The sequence below is a fragment of the Polyodon spathula genome, chromosome 3, assembly GCF_017654505.1.
Source record: "Polyodon spathula isolate WHYD16114869_AA chromosome 3, ASM1765450v1, whole genome shotgun sequence".
NCBI classification, from domain to species: Eukaryota; Metazoa; Chordata; class Actinopteri; order Acipenseriformes; family Polyodontidae; genus Polyodon; species Polyodon spathula.
Window position 1 is genome coordinate 12,471,801 of NC_054536.1, and position 25,284 is coordinate 12,497,084.

A 25,284-nucleotide genomic window follows, 5' to 3' on the forward strand; every position below is an offset into this window, starting at 1 on the left:
CGACACACGGAAGACAATGCAACAATAGCAGCAGCATCACGCAGACGGTATTTATTTAATCGTTTGCAGTGAGATCTTGATTCAGAGCACAAAGCAGGGGGTTTCTTCAGATACTGGTAAATATCTATTTTTTATTGTGATTAATTTAAAAAGTAATAAAGCAAGTTTTTCGTTTAACTGTGTTTTTGTAATACAAAGACTGACGGTACGCGGTTATATCCGTATTGCTGGCTACAACGGGTTTGTTTGTTTGTTTATTGTGGTTGGTTCCATCCTAGTCGTTCTCACTAACCCTTAATAAAATGCCTGCAGATGACTGTGTATAATAAATGTGATATACTGTATATACATTGTATATACAATTCATGCTGCAATTAAACCGTTCTAGGGACTTCACATAAAGACCAGAATAGAGCCTAGTGCTTTTGTAACTACTGCAAACATAATTTCACCAATAAATAATTGAAAATGTAATTAAGTACTGTTTATACAGATGGTTTATATTTACAATGGTGTAAAATGCAGCCGTTATGCCACTACTTTATTCAAATCTGATTGATAAATATTGTTTTAATTACTGGTCGTGACGAATACAGACAAATCCAGTTCAGAAACCGGTCACTTATTTGTCTCAAGCAGCAATAATATTTAACCCAGAAGATTTAGATTAAAATATCTGTGGCATAAAGCTCCTTATGTCACAGTTTGTTGTTTTTGTTCCACCCACGTTTGCCATTTTAAGACTAATTATGAACTGGCACTAATAACATGTTTTATTCCCAACCAATTAGAACAGGATATACTGTTCAGTTTTCTGATAATAGGAGAGGCACTACAAATTAACCAATGAGAGAGCAGCTTTTTGATAAAAGACTTTGATGAAGTAAAAGTTGCAGGTAGCAAAAAGTTACCTAGCAACGAACACACTGTATATTACAAGGGGAGGTAAACACATTTTGAATAGAGAAAATTCAGGGAAACAGAAGCAGATGGTGGAGGGGAGTCAGCTGTCAAAAGTTATTTTTTAATCATTACCTTCTCACAACAGGAACATGATTATGTCACCTACCAGACCAAAGCCTGTAAAACAATTCGTTATTGTTAAACAAATAGAAGCAACCTAGTTATAAAATGCAACAATTTAAAAGGTTAAATATATCTTAATTGTATTTTTTCCTCTGAATGTTTTAGGGGCCATTACTATAATGGTCTGCAACCGAAACATTACCGTGAATAAAGGTCTCGGACAAGTTGCCATCTAAAGAAAATGGCTTCCAATAGCAGTTGGTCTGGTAAGTCTATATCTAGTGGCATCTAAACATTAAAACTGGTATTTTGTAGGAAAATGAAAGTAGCTTGTAGCAAACCTTAACTTTGTGAAGAAGAATGTTTTCTTGCCAGGAGATACTTGATGATTGTGTTAGTAAGAGACTGCATACATGTATTTATTTATGTCGTACAAGAAACATTAACCCTTTTGTGTATCTCAGAAACCATTTCAGAAAGTGATGTCATATTTTCAGGTTTACAGTATTTAAACCTCATGGCCTAATACTGTGACCTTTTATATTGACAGTACACTTGAGTTATTCTCAATGCCTGCTTTGAATTTATTACTTCCATTCCCAGTGTTGTCGAGTAGAAAAATAACCATGCTGGTACACAGTTATATTCTATGATCCTTGCAGTAAAGTTCCATTAAAGGGGGTGACCAGTAGAATTTATCCTTTTCACTGCCATGTTGTTTTAGCTTCTGAACATATCAACGATACAGATATTTTTTCACTTTCATTTTACTTCATGTTTACAAACCGTTCAATCTCATGTGCCATACCCCTTAGATTATGTTTATGTTGACAAAAACACATTGTGGCAGGGCAGACGCCCTGCTGCTGTAAGTAGTGTGTGTGTGGGAATGTAAGGTTGGCAGGGTTGGGGTTAAACCTGTCCCTGCCAGCAGTCACAGGTGTGGTGATTCCCCAGTTTGATAACTGGGGAGTGGCCACACGTGTATTAGGAAGGAGAAAGCCTTTGTCTGGTGGAGGGATTTTGGTGAGTTTTAATCTGTGGGCTGCTGTTTGTTTATATTTGTTCAGTGAAGATGAACAACAGTTTTTGTGCACATTTGGGTAATTTTTGTGTAAACCTTTTGTTTTGGCCCTTGTGCCTTTTTCTTTGTTCCTGTGTTTGTTTTGTTAATAAATGTGCGGAAAAGTGCTAAACTGCAGCTTCTTGACTCTTAGTCTCTAATTCCTGCTGGTAACATCTTGGGTCACAGTGTTATTCTGAATAGACCTAAACACACAGGTCAAAACTCACCAAACTCCCTCCACCCAACAAAAGTGTTTTCCTGCCTTATATACATGTGGCCACTCCCCAATTAGCACTCATTACCTACCTGGGGAATGGCCACATCTGTGATGATTACTGGCAGGGATGGATTTAACCCCATCCCTGCCAGCCTTACATTCCCACACACGCACATGCTCACACACACACACACTTTACCTAAAGCAGCAGGACATCTGTTCTGCCACACTCCTATTACTAGTTTTTAACAAAAAAATAAAGAAACCAGATGTAATGCTTAATGGTATTTTATATGGCACGCCAAGTCTTATCTACGTAACACAATCACATTCTAAACAAGTCTGATACTTCCTGTGTCACGTTTCAGGATGTCAGTACCTTAACAGACTGATTGTTTTAGTAACGCACCTTAAGGTGAAAACCTTACTTTTAGTGCAGACTAATTGGATCTAGCACTGACAAAGCTGCAATCTGGAAATATATATTTAAAAAAGGAGTGTTATCCTGGTTTTGGGATGAACTGTTTGTTCAGGGGGCTCCTGAGTGGCGCATCCAGTAAAGGCACATGGAGTGCAGGAAGCACCCTATAGCCTGGATGTTGCAGGTTTGAGTCCAGGCTATTCTATTGCCGACCATGGATGGGAGCTCCCAGGGGGTGGCACACAATTGGCCGGGGGGGGCCGGGGGGGGGGGGGCTTAGGTCGGCCAGGGTGTCCTTGGCTCACCATGCACCAGCGACCCCTGTGGTCTGGCTGAGTGCCTGTGGGCTTGCCTGTAAGCTGCCCAGAGCTGTGTTGTCCTCCAACGCTGTACTCTAAGGTGGCTGCATGGTGAGCCTGCAGTGTGTAAAGAAGCGGGCGGAGGACAGCATGTATTCGTCTTTTCCCCTTCCAAATCAGTGCAGGGGTGGTAGCGGTAAGCTGAGCCTAAAAATAATTGGACATTCTAAATTGTGAGAAAATAATCAAATAATTGGCGACTACTAAATATAAATAAATAAATAAAAACTGTTGTTCTGAGATTGTTTATGAAAGTTGCACTTTCTTTGCAGGAGCACATTCTAGAGGGTGTGAAGATCATTCTGAACAGGGACAGAGTAGTGGCTCCCCAAAAGGTTCAGGCAGTGGATTCAGGCAGTCCTGGCATCGGGGAAGGGAAAGGTGTCAGTCAGAGAACAGGAGAAGTGACAATTCCTCCTGGAAACCCAGGAACCAAAAGGGTAACTGTAACTTTTTTTTTCCATCTGTTATAATATTGGTAATTCCATAATTGTTTCCTCTAATGTACACTGTTTAACCTTTAAGATATATATATATATATTTCTAAAGTTATTAGCACAAGATTTTCATTTACAGAAAGCACTACTGGAGAGGGCAATGAAAGCAGCCAGACTCAAGAGAGATGGGGAATCAGACCTCCTTCACGCGGACGAGGATTTGGTGGTGGCCCCGATAGACTTCCATTCAGACGTGATCAGAGTGGAAGTAGAGAACGTTCCTGTGGCAGACCCCTTTCTGTTGCAAAGAATTTTCGAGATTTTCCTTGCCAAGGAGCTTCAGATGAACATCATGAAGGGAGAAGCAGGTTTAGGCAAGGTAAAAAATCCAGAGATTAGGCTTATTTTTCCTGTTAATATATTGTCTGGCTGAAGGCTATAGGGAAATATGTCATGCCATTTGGTCCACTTGTATTTTACATATTAATTAATCGGATCTTATTTGCATCTTTAAGAAGTTATGGATAATGTAGTGTGGTTAAGTGGGTATAGGTGCAGGAGTGTAGTGTAGTGCAGCAGTGCGTGATAACAGACAAAGAGAGTTATAATCCAGTTGGAAAGGAATTGTATTGTATCCAGGTGGCCAAATAATAAGACCCCGGCAATACACAACAGTGTATATTGCGTGGCGTAAATAACAACGGGTTCCAATCCCAAACAATAAACACAAATATCCGCCCCACAATAATACTAACAGGGTCACCAGTCCTGGGTGCGTGCAGCAGTGCTCATGGTGGTCTATTATTTTATTAATGACAGTCATGCAGTGCTGTTCCGGGTTTGTGCTGGCCCTTAGTGACGGCTCTGGAATCGTGTTTAGCCGTCTAGTAATTTACAAAACAAGACAATTACAGACAAACAAAAACACTCACAAACGTTATTTCTTTTCACAGGGTCTCTCACAGTCCTTACAGGTTCAATGCGCAAACCACACGAAGGAAAAGATTACGATTCTCTGTCCCTTTTTATGCTGTCACACATGACCCCTTGGTAAACGAGTGCAACCGCTTCCAATCTGCGGCTGCCACGTCGTTTCCCTTCCGGTTCAATGCGTTATTGCAACAGAGTCTCGCCCCCTTCCAGGCTGGCCGACTTCCCTTGAATCCTAGGAAAGAACTGTCAGACCAGCCCGTCCAAGGGACTCTGTTCTCGCTGCTTAGCGTCCTCACAGGTCGAGAGGGAGATTTACAACCAAGAATCATTGTATTTCTGTCACTTGTAGTTACAGTGATTATCCTAACCCGAACAGAATCTTGGTAATCTGTCTTGTGTGCTGTCCCATATAGTTTGGAAAAACTGTAATCTCTTGCAGATAATTATTGTGGCCGAAGAGACTCTGAAGACAGACGAGGAAACCGTCATCACTTACGAGGAAGGAGTGCTGCAGGGTTTCTTGATCAACCTGACAGCAGGCGCAATGCTAAGTCTGGGCAAGCTTACGCAAGGGGCTCAAATCACAGTGTCACCAGTTGGAACAACATGAAGCTAAAAGGTGTGGAAACAAAATGATTAACATTAAAATGATTAATAATTACTTTTAGGTCACCATATTTATGCCTCCAATGCAGCTTACATACTAAAACCATTTGCTTTACCTTATATAACCATAGAAACCAAAAAGAAAAAGGATTAACTAATGACAACTGTTTCAACTATAACTTTTTCTTAATGTCATCAACATGTTTAATAGTTATGGATCATTTATAATCTTGCCAAAAACATTTTTGTAACCCTTTTCCTAAATCAGGATAATAAATAAAATTTTATGAGTTTTTTTTTGTTAATCTTTCCAGATTACAGCAGAAACAATGACAAAGATGACTTTCGGAAGCTAGCAGGAAAAAGGGCAGGAAGTCATCCCAGCCTTTTAGCCATCTCCAAAGGCTGGGATTCAGATCAACGTGGCCAAAGTAATGAGAAGTTCCAAAATCAAAGCCGGACTCCCAGGGTCAATAATTTAGACTACAGAGCTCTAAAAAAGATTTTCGAAATGGAGCCTTCAGATGTTGTCATGAAACTGGCCTCTCCAGGAAGTGGTTTAAAAGAATTCTTAAGCCATGAAGATATGACTGATGAACTTATTGCCATTGCTCTTGAGGTCCTCGGTAAAGCATGCAGCAGCAAGTCTAACCGAGAGAATTTACAGCATCTTCTAATTGACGTGAAAGAATCTCGCTTTTTGAAGAGACTCCTCCCTATGTATGTCATGAGAATGAGCCGGCACAATGATTCAGTGAAAAGAGAGCAGAGCATTATGCAGGTTGACCAAATACTGGCTCTGCATCAGACATTAATTAGTGTCTTCCCTGCCAGCACTATCCTTGATGTGTCTCTTATTGTAGCTCTTTTGCAGACTGAAATCACTTACCTGCAGTCAACTGGACTTACTATTCCCAAGGAAACAGAAAACAGCATAACAAGCCTTCAGAGAATCATTACCCATTTGCAAGAGAAGAAACGAGAGGGAACACTTCGATCAGACAACTACACATACATAACAGGAAATCTGGAAGAGCTAGATATTGAGGACTTCAGATACATGTCAATCTTTCCGACATATGAAGACATACACTTGACTGCGAAACCCTTCATGCGGCCGAATATTATCGGCCAAAGATTTGAAGACACAAAAACATACCTTGATACTCATTTCCGCCTTCTTAGGGAAGACTTCATTAGACCTCTGAGAGATGGGATCAGTCAGGTTCTGAAGTTTGATGGGAAGGATCTAAGAAAGGGAAGGTTTGATGACATTAGAATTTATTTGAATGCTTACATACTTTCCCCCATCTGCACACACAAAGGGATCCTCTACAGAGTTCAGTTTGGTATTGATAATTTGAAATCTGTGAACTGGGAAAGCTCAAAACGACTGTTGTATGGAGCTCTGGTATGCCTGTCCAGAGACAACTTTGAGACTATGATTTTTGCCACAGTGGCAAACCGGGATGTAAAGGATCTCCAGAACGGCATTACGACTCTAGATTTCACCGAAGAAAGCAGACTAAAATTATCAGAATTCCAGGAAAATGATTATTTTCTAATGGTTGAAACAACTGCCTTTTTTGAAGCCTACCGACATGTACTTGGAGGCCTGAAAGAAATGGCTTTGGGTGAACTTCCTATGCAGAAATATATTGTCAGCTGTGACACTAACATTTCAGCTCCACAGTACTTAATGAATCATCGTCATACTTACAGCCTTCAGTCACTGACGACAGAGGGCCCTGTCAGAATACAGGAGCTTGAGAAATCTGTCAGTACTGAGGAATCTGACAGTAGTGACACATCTGACACTGATGATATTCTTGCCAGACAGGATTTCAAAGAATTATTAGGCCTGCCTTGGAGAGAGAGGCATGATGTGCTTAATTTTGCTGATTGGCCCAGTAAGCAGTTGTTAAAGCTGGATGACTCCCAATTGCAGGCAGTGCAAATGGCCTTGACTAAAGAACTGGCTATTATTCAAGGCCCACCCGGTACAGGTAATTTCTTTCTTTCTTTCTTTCTTTCTTTCTTTCTTTCTTTCTTTCTTTCTTTCTTTCTTTCTTTCTTTCTTTCTTTCTTTCTTTCTTTCTTTCTTTCTTTCTGTTTTACACTCTTATGTTTATGCTAACACTCTTATGCTTTGTTTCTTCTAGGCAAAACATATATTGGTCTGAAAATTGTCAAGACTATCCTTTCTAACTCAAACACTTGGCGCTCAACGGGGGGTTGCCCCATCCTGGTTGTGTGCTACACAAACCATGCACTGGATCAGTTTTTGGAAGGTAGTCTAATTGTTATCTTCTTATGCATATGTTAGGAAGTAGGAACCATAGACATGAGAATGCTACAGTAAAGGATCAATAATGAACTCAAAATAAAACATTTTACAATTTCAAAGTAACACTAAAATAACAGAATTAAGGTTTTTAAGCACTCTGCATTGTATGATTGAGTCAAGTTTGATTATGGGCATTGTCAAACACCAAATATAAAACGTGTTACTTCTGGACAAGTCTTAGAATACATTTGTATATGTCCTGTCACTTGTAAATTTCAGAATGATAAAATAACACACCTCTTGTCCACACTACTATTTATTTTCTTCAGATTGATAAAAATAAATAAATAAATAAATAATTCCAGAAATTATGTTGTTATAGTTCCTGTATACTGTATGCATATCTGTCAAGGTACCATGGATTAAGAAAAACATTCTTTGTTTTTAAGGCATTCACAAGTTTTTAAGGACAGGATTGGTCAGAGTAGGAGGACGATGTGCCAGTGAGGTCCTCCAGAAGTTTTCTCTGAACAATTTAAGAAGAAATAATATGTTTAAACAGAATCTGCCTGGACATCTGCGAGCGATGTATTCAGTGGTAAGCTAACAGTATAAAAAAGTCTTTAGTAACATGTTTTTATTTTAAAACATATCTGGGAATACACTTCTGTTCGCAAGCCGTGCTTCCTCTTTTGACTGACATGCTTTCAGACAGTAAAATGCTTTAACCCAGAAGACACTGCTGAAGTGAAATGACCCAGGAAGTGCACATGTAACAGATATTCTGAGAAAAACACTTAGAAGTTCGATCAAAATTAAAAAGCAAGCGTTTTGAATATTTACAGCATAGAATTCAAAACTGAATTGTGCTCTTGAAATCCATTAACGTTTTTATCAGGAAAGAGGGCTTGCCCTTTTAGTGTATAACTCACTTTTGTTTAATCCTAAACAGCTTTCAGAAAACCGAAAAGATGTTGAAGAGAAAATCCAAAAGAAAGCAGCTCTTTTTGAAAGTGCTGCAAAAGGAGTTCTTCATGAGAATGTCCTGGAAGATATTATTATTTCACTTCATGGGACTAACCTAGGGGACATACAGGTCAGCAGCACAGTGTTTTACTAAATGTTGAACTAAAAATATAGTTTTTAGGAAGAGTTTTCAGACCCCTGACCAATTCTCTCATATTACTGAATTACAAATGGTACATTGAAATTTCGTTCTGTTTGATGTTTTATTTTTAAACACTGAAACTCAGAATCAATTATTGTAAGGTGACATTGGTTTTTATAGTAACTTTCATCATTTATGATCTTGATGTATTGTAAACCACTTTGATGAAACACTGTAATCTGTTAAACGTAGATTTGCAGCATTATTTACTGTGTTTGGTTGTATCTGCTGCACAATAATACCTAGTGATACCATTTAACTGCACTGCTTATTTAAAATAAAGCATTGTAAATGTAATACAGTTTTGTATTTCATTTTAGGCTGTGGAAAATTCCCGCAGAAAGAAAGCCCCCTCGCTAATGTTAGAATGGCTAGGAATTTCACTCCTGAGCCATATGTCGAGGCAAATTGGTGAGGAAGACACCAATCAAAGTAAGAACAAAGTATATTTTAGAGACATATAATAATAATAAGAAGAAGAAGAAGAAGAAGAATATGACTACATAACATTTAACCAATGTTTTTTCTTAATGTTTTTTTTTTTATCCAAGGGGGTAGTGAGACTGCTGATTGTGGTGATAAAGATTTAGCTCAAGTGGATCAAGAGGAGAAAAGCCATGATAGCAGGGAGTCTCCAGACACTGAAAATGGTAAGAGTGGCAATGAGTTTTAGGAAAATATTTATTTTTTTGGTGGCTAATTATTTAGAACATATGCTTAACAGGGTCTGTGTCGACACAGAGGTTGCAGCTGGTCCTTGTATTATATGTTAATTTAATTTCAGTTTGAATAGAATCTAATATAATTGATATATATATATATATATATATATATATATATATATTATATATATATTATATATATATATATATATTAATGCTTAAACGAAATATTGCGACCCGTCGTCAATAGCTGCTGGAAGAAGTTTGTACTGTACATGACTTAAAATGTCTATTTACAGAAGAACAGAATCTATATGAATCTGAAACTGAAGAAACAGAACAAGGTAATGGTAAGTTATTTAAAATATTTAAAGTCATAAATTCAGTTCTCGGCTGCTCCTTAAACTTTCCTATATAGTGCACCTTCAGTTCTAAAAAGTAAAAATATTCCAAATATTCACACAGATATTCTCACCTGCATCTTTTCTCACTCCGTAACCAGCAGTTAAGATGTGCATCTATTAAATTAACATACCTTGTGATGAGTTGTAGGAATAAGGCTGGCATCCAAAATGTCTTTTCAGTTTGTTTTAACATCAGGGAGGTTGCAACATTCGCTGTGTTTGCAAACTCGCCATAACACCTACTACTGAAAATATCTCATTTAATCTGGACATTTTTCAGTGTTACAGCAAGTTAATGGCATGCTTCACTTTGATCTGTGACCTAAGATGGTCACCATATTGGGGTCATGTGACTTTTTGGCTTCCAGGTGATAAGGACCCAATGCTTCGAGATACTGGTTCTGTTCGATATTAAGCCGCAGGTGTTGTACAAGAAAAACAATTTCCTTTCCTGGCAGTTTTTTTTTTTTTTTTGCAAAGATTTTCCAAACTCCCAATATCTGTATCAATCTGCTGGTAAAGAAATGGATCACATTGATGTTTTATCCAAGTGACACAATACCAAACGATACACAATATCTAACTCCTGTATATTCTTTTAAAGTAAATGTTTTTCACCTTGTTTTAAACTGAGGCAAATCTGCTCTGGTGTACACAGAACACAATTCCCATTAGCACATCTGTGCCTTTAAACTGTTTGTTGGCTGGATGACAGTCAATGTTCAGAATAAACATTCCTTATGCCTTTCAGAGGGCAGAGCTGATGAAAACTTAAACAATCCGGAGATTGGAAAGTGGAAGTCATATGCAGATGATGTAGCTGAAGCAGCTGAATTACTGAAGCTTGCAGACACTGAGGAAGAAGGTACATTTCTGCCCTGAATATCTGCTATTTGGGCTCCGAAAGAGACTCTTAGGGGCACACTACTGTTTTGGTTATAGCTCAGGAGGGTAACACACAAGACCCTGGGGTCATCTTTTTCAATTAAACTGCTCAATTAAAAGCAGTTTCACAATGTAATCTTCACTTGTATATACAGTAACACTAATCTAGCATACTCATACAATATATAATGTTACCTTAAGCAAGGTAGTCCATCATTAATGATATTTTTTTATAGTTACTATTCATTTTTAAGCTTACATTTATGAATTCTGATTGACTGTATTCTGAATAGAACCTCAAAGTGAATTCCAAAGTAAAGAAGCTTGGTATTACCAAGAGACCGTTACTGGCGGATCTCAAAGTATGAGCAGTTTGTAAGGAATAAGTAACTCACACAAGTAGGCAGGACCAAAGCCATGGATTGCCTTGTGAATGAGGAGCAAAGTTATAAAATCAATTTGATGCTTCAATGACAGCCAGTTTATTAGGAGTATTCTGGCTGCGGCATATTGAACTAGCTGCAACCTATTCAATGATGCTTCTGTGAGGCCAGCAAATGAAGGCACTAGCTGAATCTTTTGTTTCTTATAGAATGTATTATTGAGTGTTCAAAGTTATGAACTATGAATTAGCCTGGTAGACAAACAGATGAATTAGTGTATATATATATATATATATATATATATATATATATATATATATATATATATATATATATATATATATATATATATATATATATATATAGATATATATATAGATATATACATACACACAGTGGCTTGCAAAAGTATTCAGACCCCTGATCAATTCTCTCATATTACTGAATTACAAATGGTACACTGAAATTTCATTCTGTTTGATATTTTATTTTTAAACACTGAAACTCAGAATCAATTATTGTATATATCTTGCTTGCATAAGTATTCAACCCCCACACATTAATATTTGGTAGAGCCACCTTTCGCTGCAATAACAGCTTTAAGTCTTTTGGGGTAAGTATGTACCAGCTTTGCACACAGTGTCGGAGTGATTTTGGCCCATTCTTCTTGGCAGATTTGCTCCAGGTTGTTCAGGTTGGTTGGACGACGTTTGTACACCGCAATTTTCAAATAGTGCCACAGATTCTCAATGGGATTGAGATCAAGACTTTGACTGGGCCACTGTAGTACATTAACCTTTTTGTTCTTGAGCCACTCCGATGTTGCTTTGGCTTTGTGCTTGGAATCATTGTCCTGTTAAAAGGTGATTTTCCTTCCAAGCTTCAGTTTTTTAGCAGACTGAAGCAGATTCTCTTGCAGTATTTTCCTGTATTTTGCTCCATCCATTCTTCCTTCAATTGTGACAAGATGCCCAGTCCCTGCTGATGAGAAGCATCCCCACAGCATGATGCTGCCACCACCATATTTCACTTTAGGGATGGTGTGTCTTGAGACATGGGCAGTGTTAGGTTTGTGCCACACATAGCGCTTTGAGTTTTGGCCAAAAAGCTCTATCTTGGTCTCATCTGACCACAAAACCTTTTTCCATATCGCAGCTGGGTCACTCTCATGCTTTCTGGCAAACTCCAGATGTTCTTTCAGAAAGTACTTTTTGAGTAACGGCTTCTTTCTTGCCACCCTCCCATACAGGCCAGTGTTATGCAGAGCTCTTGATATGGTTGACTGGTGCACCATTACTCCACTCCCAGCCACTGAACTCTGTAGCTCCTTCAAAGTGATTGTTGGCCTCTCTGTGGCTTCTCTCACAAGTCTCCTTGTTTGAGCGCTGAGTTTTGAGGGACAGCCTTTTCTTGGCAGTGCCTGGGTGGTGTGATGCAGCTTCCACTTCCTGATTATTGATCCAGCTGTGCTCATTGGCTTATCCAAACACTTGGATATTATTTTGTACCCTTTTCCTAATCTATGCATTTATATTACTTTATCTCTAACTTCTGTAGAATGCTCTTTGGTTTTCATTTTCCTTCAGATTCACAGCCTTACCAATGATCCTTCAACAGTGGGGTTTTTATCCAGAAAATGTGACAGCAACTTTAATGGTTCACAGGTGGAGGCCAATGGTAAGGTAATTGTGTCCTCGTTAGGGCAATTTCTTTCATCGGTGCAAACTGGGAGCTTCCACAGCACAGGGGTTGAATACTTATGCAAGGAAGTTATTTCAGTTTTTTATTTTTCTTAAAAATATTTCCCAACATAAAACCAGTGTCGCCTTACAATAATTGATTCTGAGTTTCAGTGTTTAAAAATAAAATATGAAACAGAACGAAATTTCAATGTACCATTTGTAATTCGGTAATATGAGAGAATTGGTCAGGGGTCTGAATACTTTTGTAAGGCACTGTGTGTGTGTGTGTGTGTGTGTGTGTGTGTGTGTGTGTATATGTATATATATATATATATATATATATATATATATATATATATATATATATATATATATATATATAATTTAATCGAGTTTCTCGGTCGACGTATTACAAAGCTATAAAACATGTACAGAAAGAGTTCCCTCGGATATATATATATTATATATATATATATATATATATAATATATATATATATATATATTTTGAAAACAACCTTATAGCCTGGAATTAAAATGCATTAAAACAGTTTTTTTTTTTTTCATTTATCTACACATCCTACCCCACAACTTTCAAGTAAATATTCCAAAGTATTCTATAAATTTGTAGACAATTAATTAAAAATAAAAGCTGAAATAGCTTGGTTGGATAAGTGTCCACCCCCCTTGTAATAGCAATCCTAAATTAGCTCAGGTGTAACCAATTGCCTTCAAAATCACACACCAATTTAAGTGGCCTGCATCTGTGTTAAATTGTAGTGATTCACATGATTTCAGGATAAATTCAGCAGTTCCTGTAGGTTCCCTCTGCTGGGTAGTGCATTTCAAAGCAAAGACTCAACCATGAGCACCAAAGCGCTTTCAAAAGAATTCCGGGACAAAGTTGTTGAAAGGCACAGATCAGGGGAAGGGTATAAAAAAAATACCAAAGGCCTTGAATATCCCTTTGAGCATGGTCAAGAGGATTATTAAGAAGTGGAAGGTGTATGGCACATCCAAGACCCTGCCTAGATCAGGCCGTCCCTCCAAACTGGATGACCGAGCAAGAATGAGACTGATCAGACAGGCTACCAAAAGGCCAATAGCAACTTTGCAAGAGCTACAGGCTTTTATGGCCAAGACTGGTCAATGTGTATGTGACAACAATATCCCAAACACTCCACAATATGGCCTGTATGGAAGGGTGGCAAGAACGAAGCCATTACTCAAGAAGGCCCACCTTGAATCTTGTTTGAAGTATGCAAAAAAACACTCAGGAGATTCTGTAGCCATGTGACAAAAAGTTTTGTGGTCTGACGAAACTAAAATTGAACTTTTTGGCTTAAATGCAAAGCGTTATGTTTGGTGCAAACCCAACACAGCGCATTACCCAAAGAACACCATCTCTACTGTGAAGCATGATGGTGGCAGCATAATGTTATGTTATGTTTCTCATCGGCAAGGACTGGGGCACTTGTCAGGATAGAAGGGAAAATGAATGGAGCAAAGTACAGAGAAGTCCTTGAGGAAAAGCTGCTGCCCTGTGCAATAAAGCTCAAACTGGGACGGAATTCACCTTTCAGCATGACAACGACCCAAAGAACTGAGCCAAAGCTACACTGGAGTGGCTAAGGAACAGAAAGGTAAATGTCCTTGAGTGGCCCAGTCAGAGCCCCAACCTAAATCCAATCGAAAATTTGTGGCATGACTTGAAGATTGCTGTCCATCAACGCTCTGCAAGGAACTTGACAGAGCTTGAACAGTTTTGTAAAGAAGAATGGTCAAATATTGCCAAATCAAGGTGTGCAAAGTTGGTAGAGACCTATCCTAACAGACTCACAGCTGTAATCACTGCCAAAGGTGCTTCCACCAAGTATTAGCTCAGGGTGGGTGGAGACTTATCCAAATATGATCTTTCTGTTTTGTGTTTTTAATATATAATTTTTTTTTCTCAATAAAAACTTTTTTCCAACTTAACAGTGTGGAGTATGGCGTGTAGATAAGTGGAAAAAAATCCTCATTTAAATGCATGAAACTGACACAAAATGCGAAACAAGTTCAAGGGGTGTAGACTTTCTATAGGCACTGTGTGTATATAAAGCTCTGGAAAAAATTAAGAGACCACTGCAAAATTATCAGTTTCTCTGGTTTTACTATTTATAGGTATGTGTTTGGGTAAAATGAACATTTTGTTTTATTCTATAAACTACTGACAACATCTCTTCCAAATTCCAAATAAAATTATTGTCATTTAGAGCATTTATTTGCAGAAAATGACAACTGGTCAAAATAACAAAAAAGATGCAGTGTTGTTAGACCTCGAATAATGCACAGAAAATAAGTTCATATTCATTTTTAAACAACACAATACTAATGTTTTAACTTAGGAAGAGTTCAGAAATCAATATTTGGTGGAATAACCCTGATTTTCAAGCACAGCTTTCATGCGTCTTGGCATGCTCTCCACCAGTCTTTTACATTGATGTTGGGTGACTTTATGCCACTCCTGGCGCAAAAATTCAAGCAGCTCGGCTTTGTTTGATGTCTTGAAACCATCCGTCTTCCTCTTGATCACATTCCAGAGGTTTTCAATGTGGTTCAGGTCTGGAGATTGGGCTGGCTATGACAGGGTCTTGATCTGGTGGTCCTCCATCCACACCTTGATTGACCTGGCTGTGTGGCATGGAGCATTGTCCTGCTGGAAAAACCAATCCTCAGAGTTGGGGAACATTGTCAGAACAGAAGGAAGCAAGTTTTCTTCCAGCACAACCTTGTATTTGGCTTGATTCATGCCAAAGCTGCCCGATTCCAGCCTTGCTGAAGCACCCCCAGATCATCACCGATCCTCCACCACATTTCACAGTGGGTGTGAAACACTGGCTTGTAGGCTCCTCCAGGTCTCCGTCTAACCATTAGACAACCAGGTGTTGGGCAAAGCTGAAAATTGCACTCATCTGGGGGTGCTTCAGCAAGGCTGGAATCGGGCAGCTTTGGCATGAATCAAGCCAAGTACAAAGTTGTCCTGGAAGAAAACTTGCTTCCTTCTGCTCTGACAATGTTCCCCAACTCTGAGGATTGGTTTTTCCAGCAGGACAATGCTCCATGCCACACAGCCAGGTCAATCAAGGTGTGGATGGAGGACCACCAGATCAAGACCCTGTCATGGCCAGCCCAATCTCCAGACCTGAACCCCATTGAAAACCTTTTGGAGTGTGATCAAGAGGAAGATGGATGGTCACAAGTCCTCAAACAAAGCCAAGCTGCTTGAATTTTTGCGCCAGGAGTGGCATAAAGTCACCCAACATCAATGTGAAAGACTGGTGGAGAGCATGCCAAGACTCATGAAAGCTATGCTTGAAAATCAGGGTTATTCCACCAAATATTGATTTCTGAACTCTTCCTAAGTTAAAACATTAGTATTGTGTTGTTTAAAAATGAATATGAACTTATTTTCTTTGCATTATTCGAGGTCTGACAACACTGCATCTTTTTTGTTATTTTTACCAGTTGTCATTTTCTGCAAATAAATGCTCTAAATGACAATATTTTTATTTGGAATTTGGGGAAATGTTGTCAGTAGTTTATAGAATAAAACAAAAATGTTCATTTTACCCAAACACATACCTATAAATAGTAAAACCAGAGAAACTGATAATTTTGCAGTGGTCTCTTAATTTTTTCCAGAGCTGTGTGTGTGTGTGTGTGTGTGTGTGTGTGTGTGTGTGTGTGTGTGTGTGTGTGTGTGTGTATATATATATATATATATATATATATATATATATATATATATATATATATATATATATATATATATTCCTTTGTTTTGGTCACCTTATAGAAGATGCTTCTGATATAGCAAGTGTGACTACAGAAGGCGATGATGCAGCTGATTTGCTCGCAGTCACTGAAGAGGCTGACCTTGTTCAGGCCGAGAGGATGATAGAAGATGATGATGTGCAAAAGCAGATCCAACAAGCTAAGAGGAGAATTGATCAAACAAAGAGGGTGGTTCTGGCTTATGTACCAGAAGAAGAGAAAGTGGAGGTGCAAAGCAAGACTGAACTTTACGATGAAGGGTGGGAGGTAAGCTTCCATCCCAGTTGTTTAAAGATCTTCAGTGGGTGAATATCTCCAACAACTGGGACATGTACAGTAGTTCAATCTGAATCTCAAATAAGTAGTAAAACTGTACTGTTTTGTGTTTAGATAACAAAAGATATGAAGAAAAAACTGAATCGCATTGTCAAGGTGGAGCTTCTAAAAACTGACCACATGCCAGAGGAAGAAGCTGAACAGATCACCAACCTCTGGGCTCTGTCTTATACACAACGCTGGCATCTTTACAGGTGAGTTCCTTATGCATGATAACCTATCATTCTAAAATCAATCGGATTTCACAATAACACGACCAGAAAATACAGACTGAAAACATATTGGTTGAGAAAATCAATGAACAGATGTTTAAATTGCAAAACCAATGATATTCTTCTAGGAATTTCACAGGGATGGTGTGGAGTTTGAGAGAGCTCAGCAGTGTTTGCCCTCAGGGTTTCTGTAGTCATGTTTAAAAATAACAAACAGTTAAATGAAGTAACTGATACCTAGAACTGATAAAAGTTTGCTACTGTATGACCAAAAGCATTGCAATTAAGCAGAATGCTGCCACCTGCCATTCTTTATTACTGTTTTCATATAGCCATTAGGAAGCACCCTTTATAAGGGTTTACCACAGTAAGGGGGGGGATATTGAAAAGAGCATGCTGTGTACCCTTGTTGTAATTGAGGATACTTTTGGACGACCCCAAAATATACCCCAAAATGTTGTAGTTTTCCTGTGCTTTTCCCATTATTTTATATTATGCATTTACCATAGTTTTCAGTGGTTTGCACAGTGATGCCAACTCTTCTGATTTGGGGGATTTTTTTACTAAACGAGGAGGTAATTCCTTCATTACACATTTTTGTGTGCTGGTTTCACCTATCAGATCCAAATGGAAATGGGACTGTAAAAATATGGCCTTAATTGTGAGGTAGGTTTTGTACCGAAATGGCCTTAGGTAAGTTTTTACAGTATAATCACAGTATAATCATTTCACTGGATGATGACCCTTTTCATCTACTCAACTTTTAGACCCATTTTAAGGCATTTTAAGGTGGTTTTGACTGCTAAAACTGTAAAGATTCATTTTGCAGTATTTTACAATGATAAGCATTGGCATACCTGTTTGTAAATTGAATTGTGTCAAGGGAACATTATTTACTTATTTATTTATTTATTAATTTATTTTTAAACCATGTAATCTTAGGCTGTGGCTTTTGAAATATCGGAATGATATCAGACGGCAGATTCTGGAATATGAGAATGAGTATCAGAGAACAGTTAACAGGATCACTGAACTGCGAAACCAGGAGGATCAAACTGTCCTGAAAATGGCATATGTTATTGGAATGACAACAACATGTAAGGAGTAACGTATAACGCTTTTAATTTCCAGTCATTTTAAATGTATAACGCTGCAGTTATTTTGTCCCAGACTGAGAAGCATATTTACTGAAATGAGGAGGTAGTGGAGGCAGTCGAGATTTGAGATCCATTTGTCCAGTTGTCTTCAAACTTGCTTTTGGACCTCCTTCAAAAACAAAAAAAGAAAATAAATATATCATATTCTAGGGGAAAATGAAGGCTGACACTGTGTCAAATTTTTACGTACAATATATCTGGAGAAGCGCTTATTGATTTGTAGTTAATCTTCGTTAGCACTGATTGAGAATATCACAGTGTATACATTTGTCCATCTGTCTGTATGTCAAACATGCATTTTTACATGTACATGCCTTTTTCAGACCTCACATTCTCTCAACACACATGTAATCCAACATAATTACTATTTAGATCACTAAATAGAACATTGTGACACATATTTGCTGGTTTCACACAACCACATCCAGTACCTAGGTGTCCCCAAGTGACAGGTTTGCATTCAACAGGGATGCATTGGTCCTGTGGTTAGAGAGACCATTTGTAATTGCCAATTTGCCAATTGTTGGACTTCCAGAGGAGATGTAATAATAAAATAAACTTATTTCCTGTAGGTGCTGCCAGATATAGGAAGGTCTTACAGGATATTCAGCCCAAGATTGTGGTGGTTGAGGAAGCAGCTGAAGTGCTGGAGGCTCACATAGTGACAACTCTGACTTCTGGATGCGAGCATCTTATCTTAATAGGAGACCACCAGCAGGTGAGTGCTGTAAAATTTAGCAATTGTGTATGAAGTAAAAAAGGACACATTAAACACAGCCCAGATTATAAAATGAATTTCCACTTGACACATACTTATTTACACAAATAATGTTGAGAATATAGAATGGGTTACCTTGCTATGTTGTTGATGCTGAGTCATTCGTATTGATTTAGAACCACCTTGACAAAGTTTTTCGATCAATCTGCTTCTGGCATCCAGACCAGTGTTCATGGTCCAAATGGCCTCTTCTCGTTTGTAAATGTTCTCGTGTTCTTCTGTTCTTTTTTTTTAAATCTTTTATTACTGTACTCTTTTGCTTTGGTCTGCCTAGATGTTACCACTATTGTTCACATTCATAGCAGCAGTTAACATGCAGAATACATTACATTGTATTCAGGGTTAATGCACATAACAATTAGAGTTTAAATTCTGATGGATATTTCTTTTAAAATAGTATTAGTTTCAGTATGTGAAATCTGAAGTACAGAGTGTGTTTTCTACTCCACTGTACATGCCACTTGGCTGGTGTCATTGGATCATTAAATTCTAATTTCTTCACAAATGTGCAAATGTTGTAATATTTCATTCCAGCTTCGTCCAAGTGCCACAGTGTATGAACTGGCAAAAAATTTCAACCTGGAGGTATCATTGTTTGAGAGGCTTATAAGGATGAATCTCCCGTACGTCCGCCTTGATTATCAGGTAAAGCAGACGTCTTCCATGTCAAATATTAGGAGAAACAGTTGCTTGGTTAGTGACAGGTGAGAGCGAACGTTACTTTCAATTGGTGAAAGTGTGACACACATAGACTACCTGAAAGCATGACATACATAGACAACCTGAAAGTAAGGCATGCAGTACGGTCCCAAATATATATAATTGTTAATGTTTTAATTTTTTTTATAAAAATATGTTTGATGTAACGTTTTTAAAACTGCACAAGTTATACCTATATAGTGAATGAAATTGCACCACGGGTAAGAGCGCTCAAAACCGATGAGGAAGCATGTTAGCGTTGCACAGGTTTCAGGCTTCCCCTATGGGCTTCAGTGCACAGCGCAAAGCTAATATCCTACTCCAATTCAGAATTTTTTTTGCTAGAATACAACAAAAGAGAATCATACATAGCACACATACCAGGGTTACAATGGCTCTCAAAAGTATTCACCCCCCTTGGACTTTTCCACATTTTATTGTGTTAGAACATGGAATCAGAATGGATTTTATTAGGAGTTTTTGCCACTGATCAGCACAAAAAAGTCCATAATGTCAAAGTGAAAAATAAAATCTACAAATTGTTCTAAATTAATTACAAATAAAAAACACATAATACAGTACAATTCTATTTGGTAAGTCTCTACCAGCTTTGCACATCAGGACACTACAATTCTTGCCCATTCTTCTTTGCAAAATTGCTCAAGCTCTCTTAAGTTGGATGGGGACCTTTGGTGAACAGCAATTTTCAACTCTTTCCACTTTGGGCTTTGACTGGGCCACTCCAAGACATTGACCTTTTTGTTTTTAAGCCACTCCAGTGTGGCTTTGGCTGTATGTTTGGGGTCGTTGTCCTGCGGAAGATTAATCTTCTCCCAAGTTCCAGGTCTCTTGCAGACTTCAGCAGGTTTTCCTCCAGGATTTCTCTGCACTTTGCTGCATCCATTTTGCCCTCTATCTTCACGAGCTTTCCAGGCCCTGACGCAGAGAAGCATCCCCATAGCATGATGCTGCCACTACCATGCTTCACATTAGGGATGGTGTTCTCGGGATTATGTGCGGTGTTAGGCTTGCGCCAAAACATAGCGCTTAGAGTTGAGCCCGAAAAGCTCTATTTTGGTCTCATCAGACCTTAGAATCATCTTCCACTTGGTTTCAGAGTCTCCCACATGCCTTCCGGCAAACTCTAGCCGAGATTTGATGTGAGTTTTTTTCAACAATGGCTTTCTTTCTGCCACTCTCCCGTAAAGGCCAGTTTTGTGAGATACCCAGGCTATTGTTGCCGTATGCACAGTATCTCCCAGCTCAGTCATGGAAGACTGTAACTCCTTTAGAGTTGCCATAGGCCTCTTGGTGGCCTCCCTGACTAGTGCCCTTCTCGCCCAGATACTCAGTTTTTGAGGACGGCCTGTTCTAGACAGATTCACAGTTGTGCCATGTTCTCTCCATTTCTTAATAATGGACTTTACTGTGCTCCGGGGGATATACAGTGCCTTGGAAATGTACTTATATCCTACCCCTGATTGGTGCTTTTGAAGAACCTTATTCCGGATTTGCTTTGAATGTTCCTTTGTCTTCATGATGTAGTTTTTGTTAGGAAATGTACTAACCAACCGTGGGACCTCCCAGAGACAGGTGTATTTAACCAGAAATCATGTGAAACACCTTAATTGCACACAGGTGGACTCCATTCAACTAATTATGTGACTTCTAAAGACAATTGGTTTTACCAGAACTTATTTAGGTGTGTCATAGCAAAGGGGGTGAATACTTATGCAATCAATTATTTTCTGTTTTATATTTTTAATTAATTTAGAACAATTTGTAGATTTTATTTTTCACTTTGACGTTTTGGACTTTTTTTGTGTTGATCAGTGGCAAATACTCCTAATTAAATCCATTTTGATTCCATGTTGTAACAATAAAAATAAATAAAATGTGGAAAAGTCCAAAGTGAATATTTTGAGAGCCACTGTATGATCAACAGTATTGATTTACATTCTGATGCACATTAACTTTTACAATTGTTTTCTTCTGTAGCATCGCATGCGTCCTGAAATTGCTCGACTGCTAACACCACACATCTATGACAAGCTGGAGAACCATGACTCTGTCTGTCTGTATGATAACATTAAGGTACAACTTTTATTACATTTTATATTTTTTTCAAAAAAATTATAAAATAACAAACCTGTTAAAATACTTACATCCAAAGATAAGTTGAAAAGTTGAAGCTATTTCTGACTGATTTTATAAAGTGCTTAGAAAACTGTGCTTATTTTTTTTAAGTGCATTATGAATTATTAAAATACCTAATTATATATAGTGGTGTTATGTAATGAATATATATATATATATAATAATGAATTATATAATATATAATATATATATATTATATATATGATATATGTATATATACATATACATATGTGTATATATATATATAGAATATATATAATATGTATGGATATATAATTTTTTGAAAGTATGCTGGAAGTAACATTGTTATTGTTTTTTTCTAACAGGGAGTTACTACAAATGTCTTCTTTGTGGAACACAAGCACCTTGAAGAAAGCATCCACGAAGGACGAAGCCACCAGAACCTACACGAGGCTAACTTTGTCAAATCACTCTGCCATTACTTTATCTGTCAGGGATATGAGCCCTCTCAGATAACGGTTCTTACCACGTACACAGGACAGCTCCATTGCTTAAAGAAAGTCATGCCCAAGAGTAAATTTGAAGGAGTTAAACTGTGTGTGGTTGATAGGTACCAAGGGGAGGAGAATGATATTATAATCCTTTCTTTAGTTAGGAGTAATCAAGAAGGGAAGGTGGGTTTTTTGCAGATTCCAAACCGAGTTTGTGTTGCTTTGTCCAGGGCAAAGAAAGGCTTGTTCTGTATTGGCAACATGGGTATGCTCTCAACTGTCCCGCTGTGGAGTAAAATTATGAATGTGTTACGCAGCAATGGGCAGATAGGAGAGGCTCTAATGGTTCGCTGTGAAAATCACCCCGAAACTGCTAACTTTGTTTCTGCAGCAGAAGACTTCCTCAAAGTGCCACATGGGGGATGCTTAGAGCGCTGTGAGTATCGGCTGAATTGTGGCCATGTCTGCACCAGGTTTTGCCATCCATATGACTTGGATCATAAGGATTTCATCTGCAGAAAGCCCTGTTCTAAAACACTGTGTGACGATGGGCACACATGTCCAAAGCAGTGCTCTGCCAAATGTGGCAAGTGTAAGGTGATTGTCACCAAAACGTTACCCAAGTGTGGTCATGAGCAGAAGATGCCCTGTTCAGAGCCTCTGGAAACTTTTTCGTGCCACATGCAGTGCAACAAACCCTTATCCTGCGGTCACTTGTGTGTTCGTGAATGTGGTGACACGTGTACCCGCAAATGCCCGCAGAATGTGACAGTTAACCTAGACTGCGGTCATCAAAGGAGCATTTTATGTTACGAAAAGCAAGAAGCTGAAAAAAAAAATGAGAAGATACTTTGTTTTGTAAAATGTGAAGGCAGGCTGCAGTGTGGACATGAGTGTTTTGGTAGCTGTAGTGAATGTTCTAATGGAATGTCACATGTTGCATGTCGTTCTAAATGCAAGGAAGTGCTAATTTGTTCCCACCAATGTCAAAATAAGTGTTCTGAGGAATGCGCTCCGTGTTTTCTTCCTTGTGACCACAAATGTTTCCATCGAAAGTGTGATCAAAAGTGCTGCATGCCCTGTCAACCCTGCACACAGCCATGTGGCTGGGGATGCAAGCATCATCAGTGCACAAAGCTATGCTTTGAACTTTGTGACAGAAAGCCTTGTGAACGGCCTTGCTTTCGAAAGCTTAAATGTAAACATCAATGCATTGGTATGTGTGGGGAACCATGTCCAAAGAAGTGTCGCATATGTCATGCAGATGAAGTTCAAGAACAGTTTTTTGGGAAAGAGGCTGATCCAGAGGCCAGGTTTGTCCAACTTCAGGACTGCAATCATAGCTTTGAGGTGACTGGGTTTGACACGTGGATGATGCCTCCTGAAAACAATGGCCCGATCAAACTGAATGTGTGCCCCAAGTGCAACACTCCTATCCGGAGAAGTGTGCGCTATGGTTCTGTCATCAAGAGAACACTGATTGAAATGGAGCAGGTGAAAAAGAAGACAGTTGAGATGTGCTCAACACAACTTCTAATCTCAGTAACTGAACGAGAGGAAATGAAAAAATATTTTCCATTAGTTCTTGAAAAGCTTCTGTCAAAGTTGGATAAAGCTGATTTGACGATGCCCAAGCTGCTCCTCATTAAAGATCAGATTACCATTCTCTCAAAGCTGGCAGAAATAAAAAAGAATGTTCAGCTGCTTTTGCCAGTCACCTTCCTCCGAGACAAAATCGACAAGGAAGTAGACATTTGCAGTTCAAACATAACAACGCCAATATACATTAATTTCCTCCTTGAAAAAGAAGTCATAAGGATTTCACTCTTAGCTGAGGCCTACGTCATGTCCTACATGCATAACAAACCTATACTATCCTCTGCAGTCATGTTGGCCCATATTAGGTGTTCACGATCACTTGATAAGCCAAAAGAACTTGAACACATAATTTGTCGTCTGGAACGTAGTGTGATGGCACTTAAAGACGACGAGGAAATAAAAAATATTCGGAAAACGCTTAACAGCCTCCAGGAGAGGCTCAAGTTGCACATGTTGTTTAAGATTTTGGAAGAGGAAAATCACAAACTGCTTGACGGTGCCATTTTTAGACAGGGCCAGTGGTACAAGTGCAGTCAGGGACATGTTTACTGGAACCAGGCAAGTGGAAGTGAACAAAAGGTCGGCCAGTGTCCAGATTGTTAACAGAAAGAATAATAAAACCATCACGTACGACACAGATAGAACAAATGTTAATGTGTCATTATTTTAGTGGTAACTAGTTGGGTTGGTTCAGTGTATATGATAGTGTTGGCTGATATACCAAAATGTTACAACATCAATATTAGGACATTGACTGCGCCATGATAATATTGTGGAGATAGTGGAGATAGTACTACAGTGCAGTTTGTTTATAAGAATCACAACCATCTGAATGATTTGATTCTTATAAGCGGTTGATTCTTAAAAGCAGACCGATATGATTACAATTAGCAAAAGCATGCTTCCTTGCATCAGCAGTTTAAATACAGTATACAAATGTCAGTGATGCTCAATCACTGAGGACAATACATCAAAACAAGTCCTCGTGGGTAAGCAACTTGTTATATGATCATGATTATGTTTACTCAAGGCTGCAGAATCCTATTTTACTACAGTATACTTGAGAAGTGGTATTTATGGGGGAGATATTTCAGTAGCTGTAACCCCTTTAACTGAGCTTGTCTTTGGCCAGGGGAAAAAAGGAAAACTTCATTTTGTTGAAACTAATACTTTTTTTTTTTTTTGGATTGCCTGATCTTAATTTAGTGACATACGATTCTTGTTGTAAACTTGGTGTCTGATTTTAATAAGCTTTTGCACCAGTGCAGTGTTTTGAAAAAATCATAAAAAGCTGTTAATGTTACCAATCAATAACCAAATTCTAGTTCTGATTCATTAAGCAGGTTATATTGTTTTATTTTCAGAAAAAAACTTGCACAGACTAACATCTTATATACAGCCCATAGCATGATTGTTCAAATGTATGGTTACCTGATACTGAATTACGACATCTGCATTGAGGTGTGTGTGTGTCTTCATAATTGTGTTTTAAATGATATTTACGTATTAAAATGGCTAATTTTAAAAAATATATATATACTTA

At 38.3% G+C, this 25,284-nt stretch overlaps 1 protein-coding gene across 3 annotated transcripts; it reads left to right on the forward strand.

The window, feature by feature from the left end:
• LOC121312730 (NFX1-type zinc finger-containing protein 1-like) lies at positions 1-24,623 on the forward strand. 3 transcript variants are annotated; one of them, XM_041244448.1, is made up of 20 exons: positions 1-116; positions 1,192-1,292; positions 3,362-3,529; positions 3,666-3,905; positions 4,899-5,078; positions 5,380-7,071; positions 7,228-7,356; positions 7,802-7,950; positions 8,305-8,448; positions 8,841-8,952; positions 9,072-9,170; positions 9,482-9,532; positions 10,338-10,451; positions 16,374-16,618; positions 16,742-16,881; positions 17,842-17,996; positions 18,629-18,774; positions 19,369-19,479; positions 21,532-21,627; positions 22,017-24,623. In XM_041244448.1, the coding sequence occupies exons 2-20, from the start codon at positions 1,268-1,270 to the stop codon at positions 24,342-24,344; spliced, it is 6,324 nt and encodes a 2,107-aa protein (XP_041100382.1). In that variant the 5' UTR covers positions 1-116; positions 1,192-1,267; the 3' UTR covers positions 24,345-24,623. The 3 variants fall into 3 exon arrangements, with proteins under 3 accessions (XP_041100382.1, XP_041100383.1, XP_041100384.1); XM_041244449.1 differs by having other exon boundaries at positions 9,482-9,526; XM_041244450.1 differs by lacking the exon at positions 5,380-7,071.
• Positions 24,624-25,284: the final 661 nt, after the last annotated feature.

Coding starts and splice junctions, on each gene's coding strand:
- LOC121312730 (XM_041244448.1), top strand. CDS start 1,268: ATGGCTTCCAATAGCAGTTGGTCTG. Junction 5,079..5,379: donor GAACAACATGAAGCTAAAAG/GTGTGGAAACAA, acceptor TAATCTTTCCAG/ATTACAGCAGAAACAATGAC. Junction 7,951..8,304: donor TGCGAGCGATGTATTCAGTG/GTAAGCTAACAG, acceptor AATCCTAAACAG/CTTTCAGAAAACCGAAAAGA.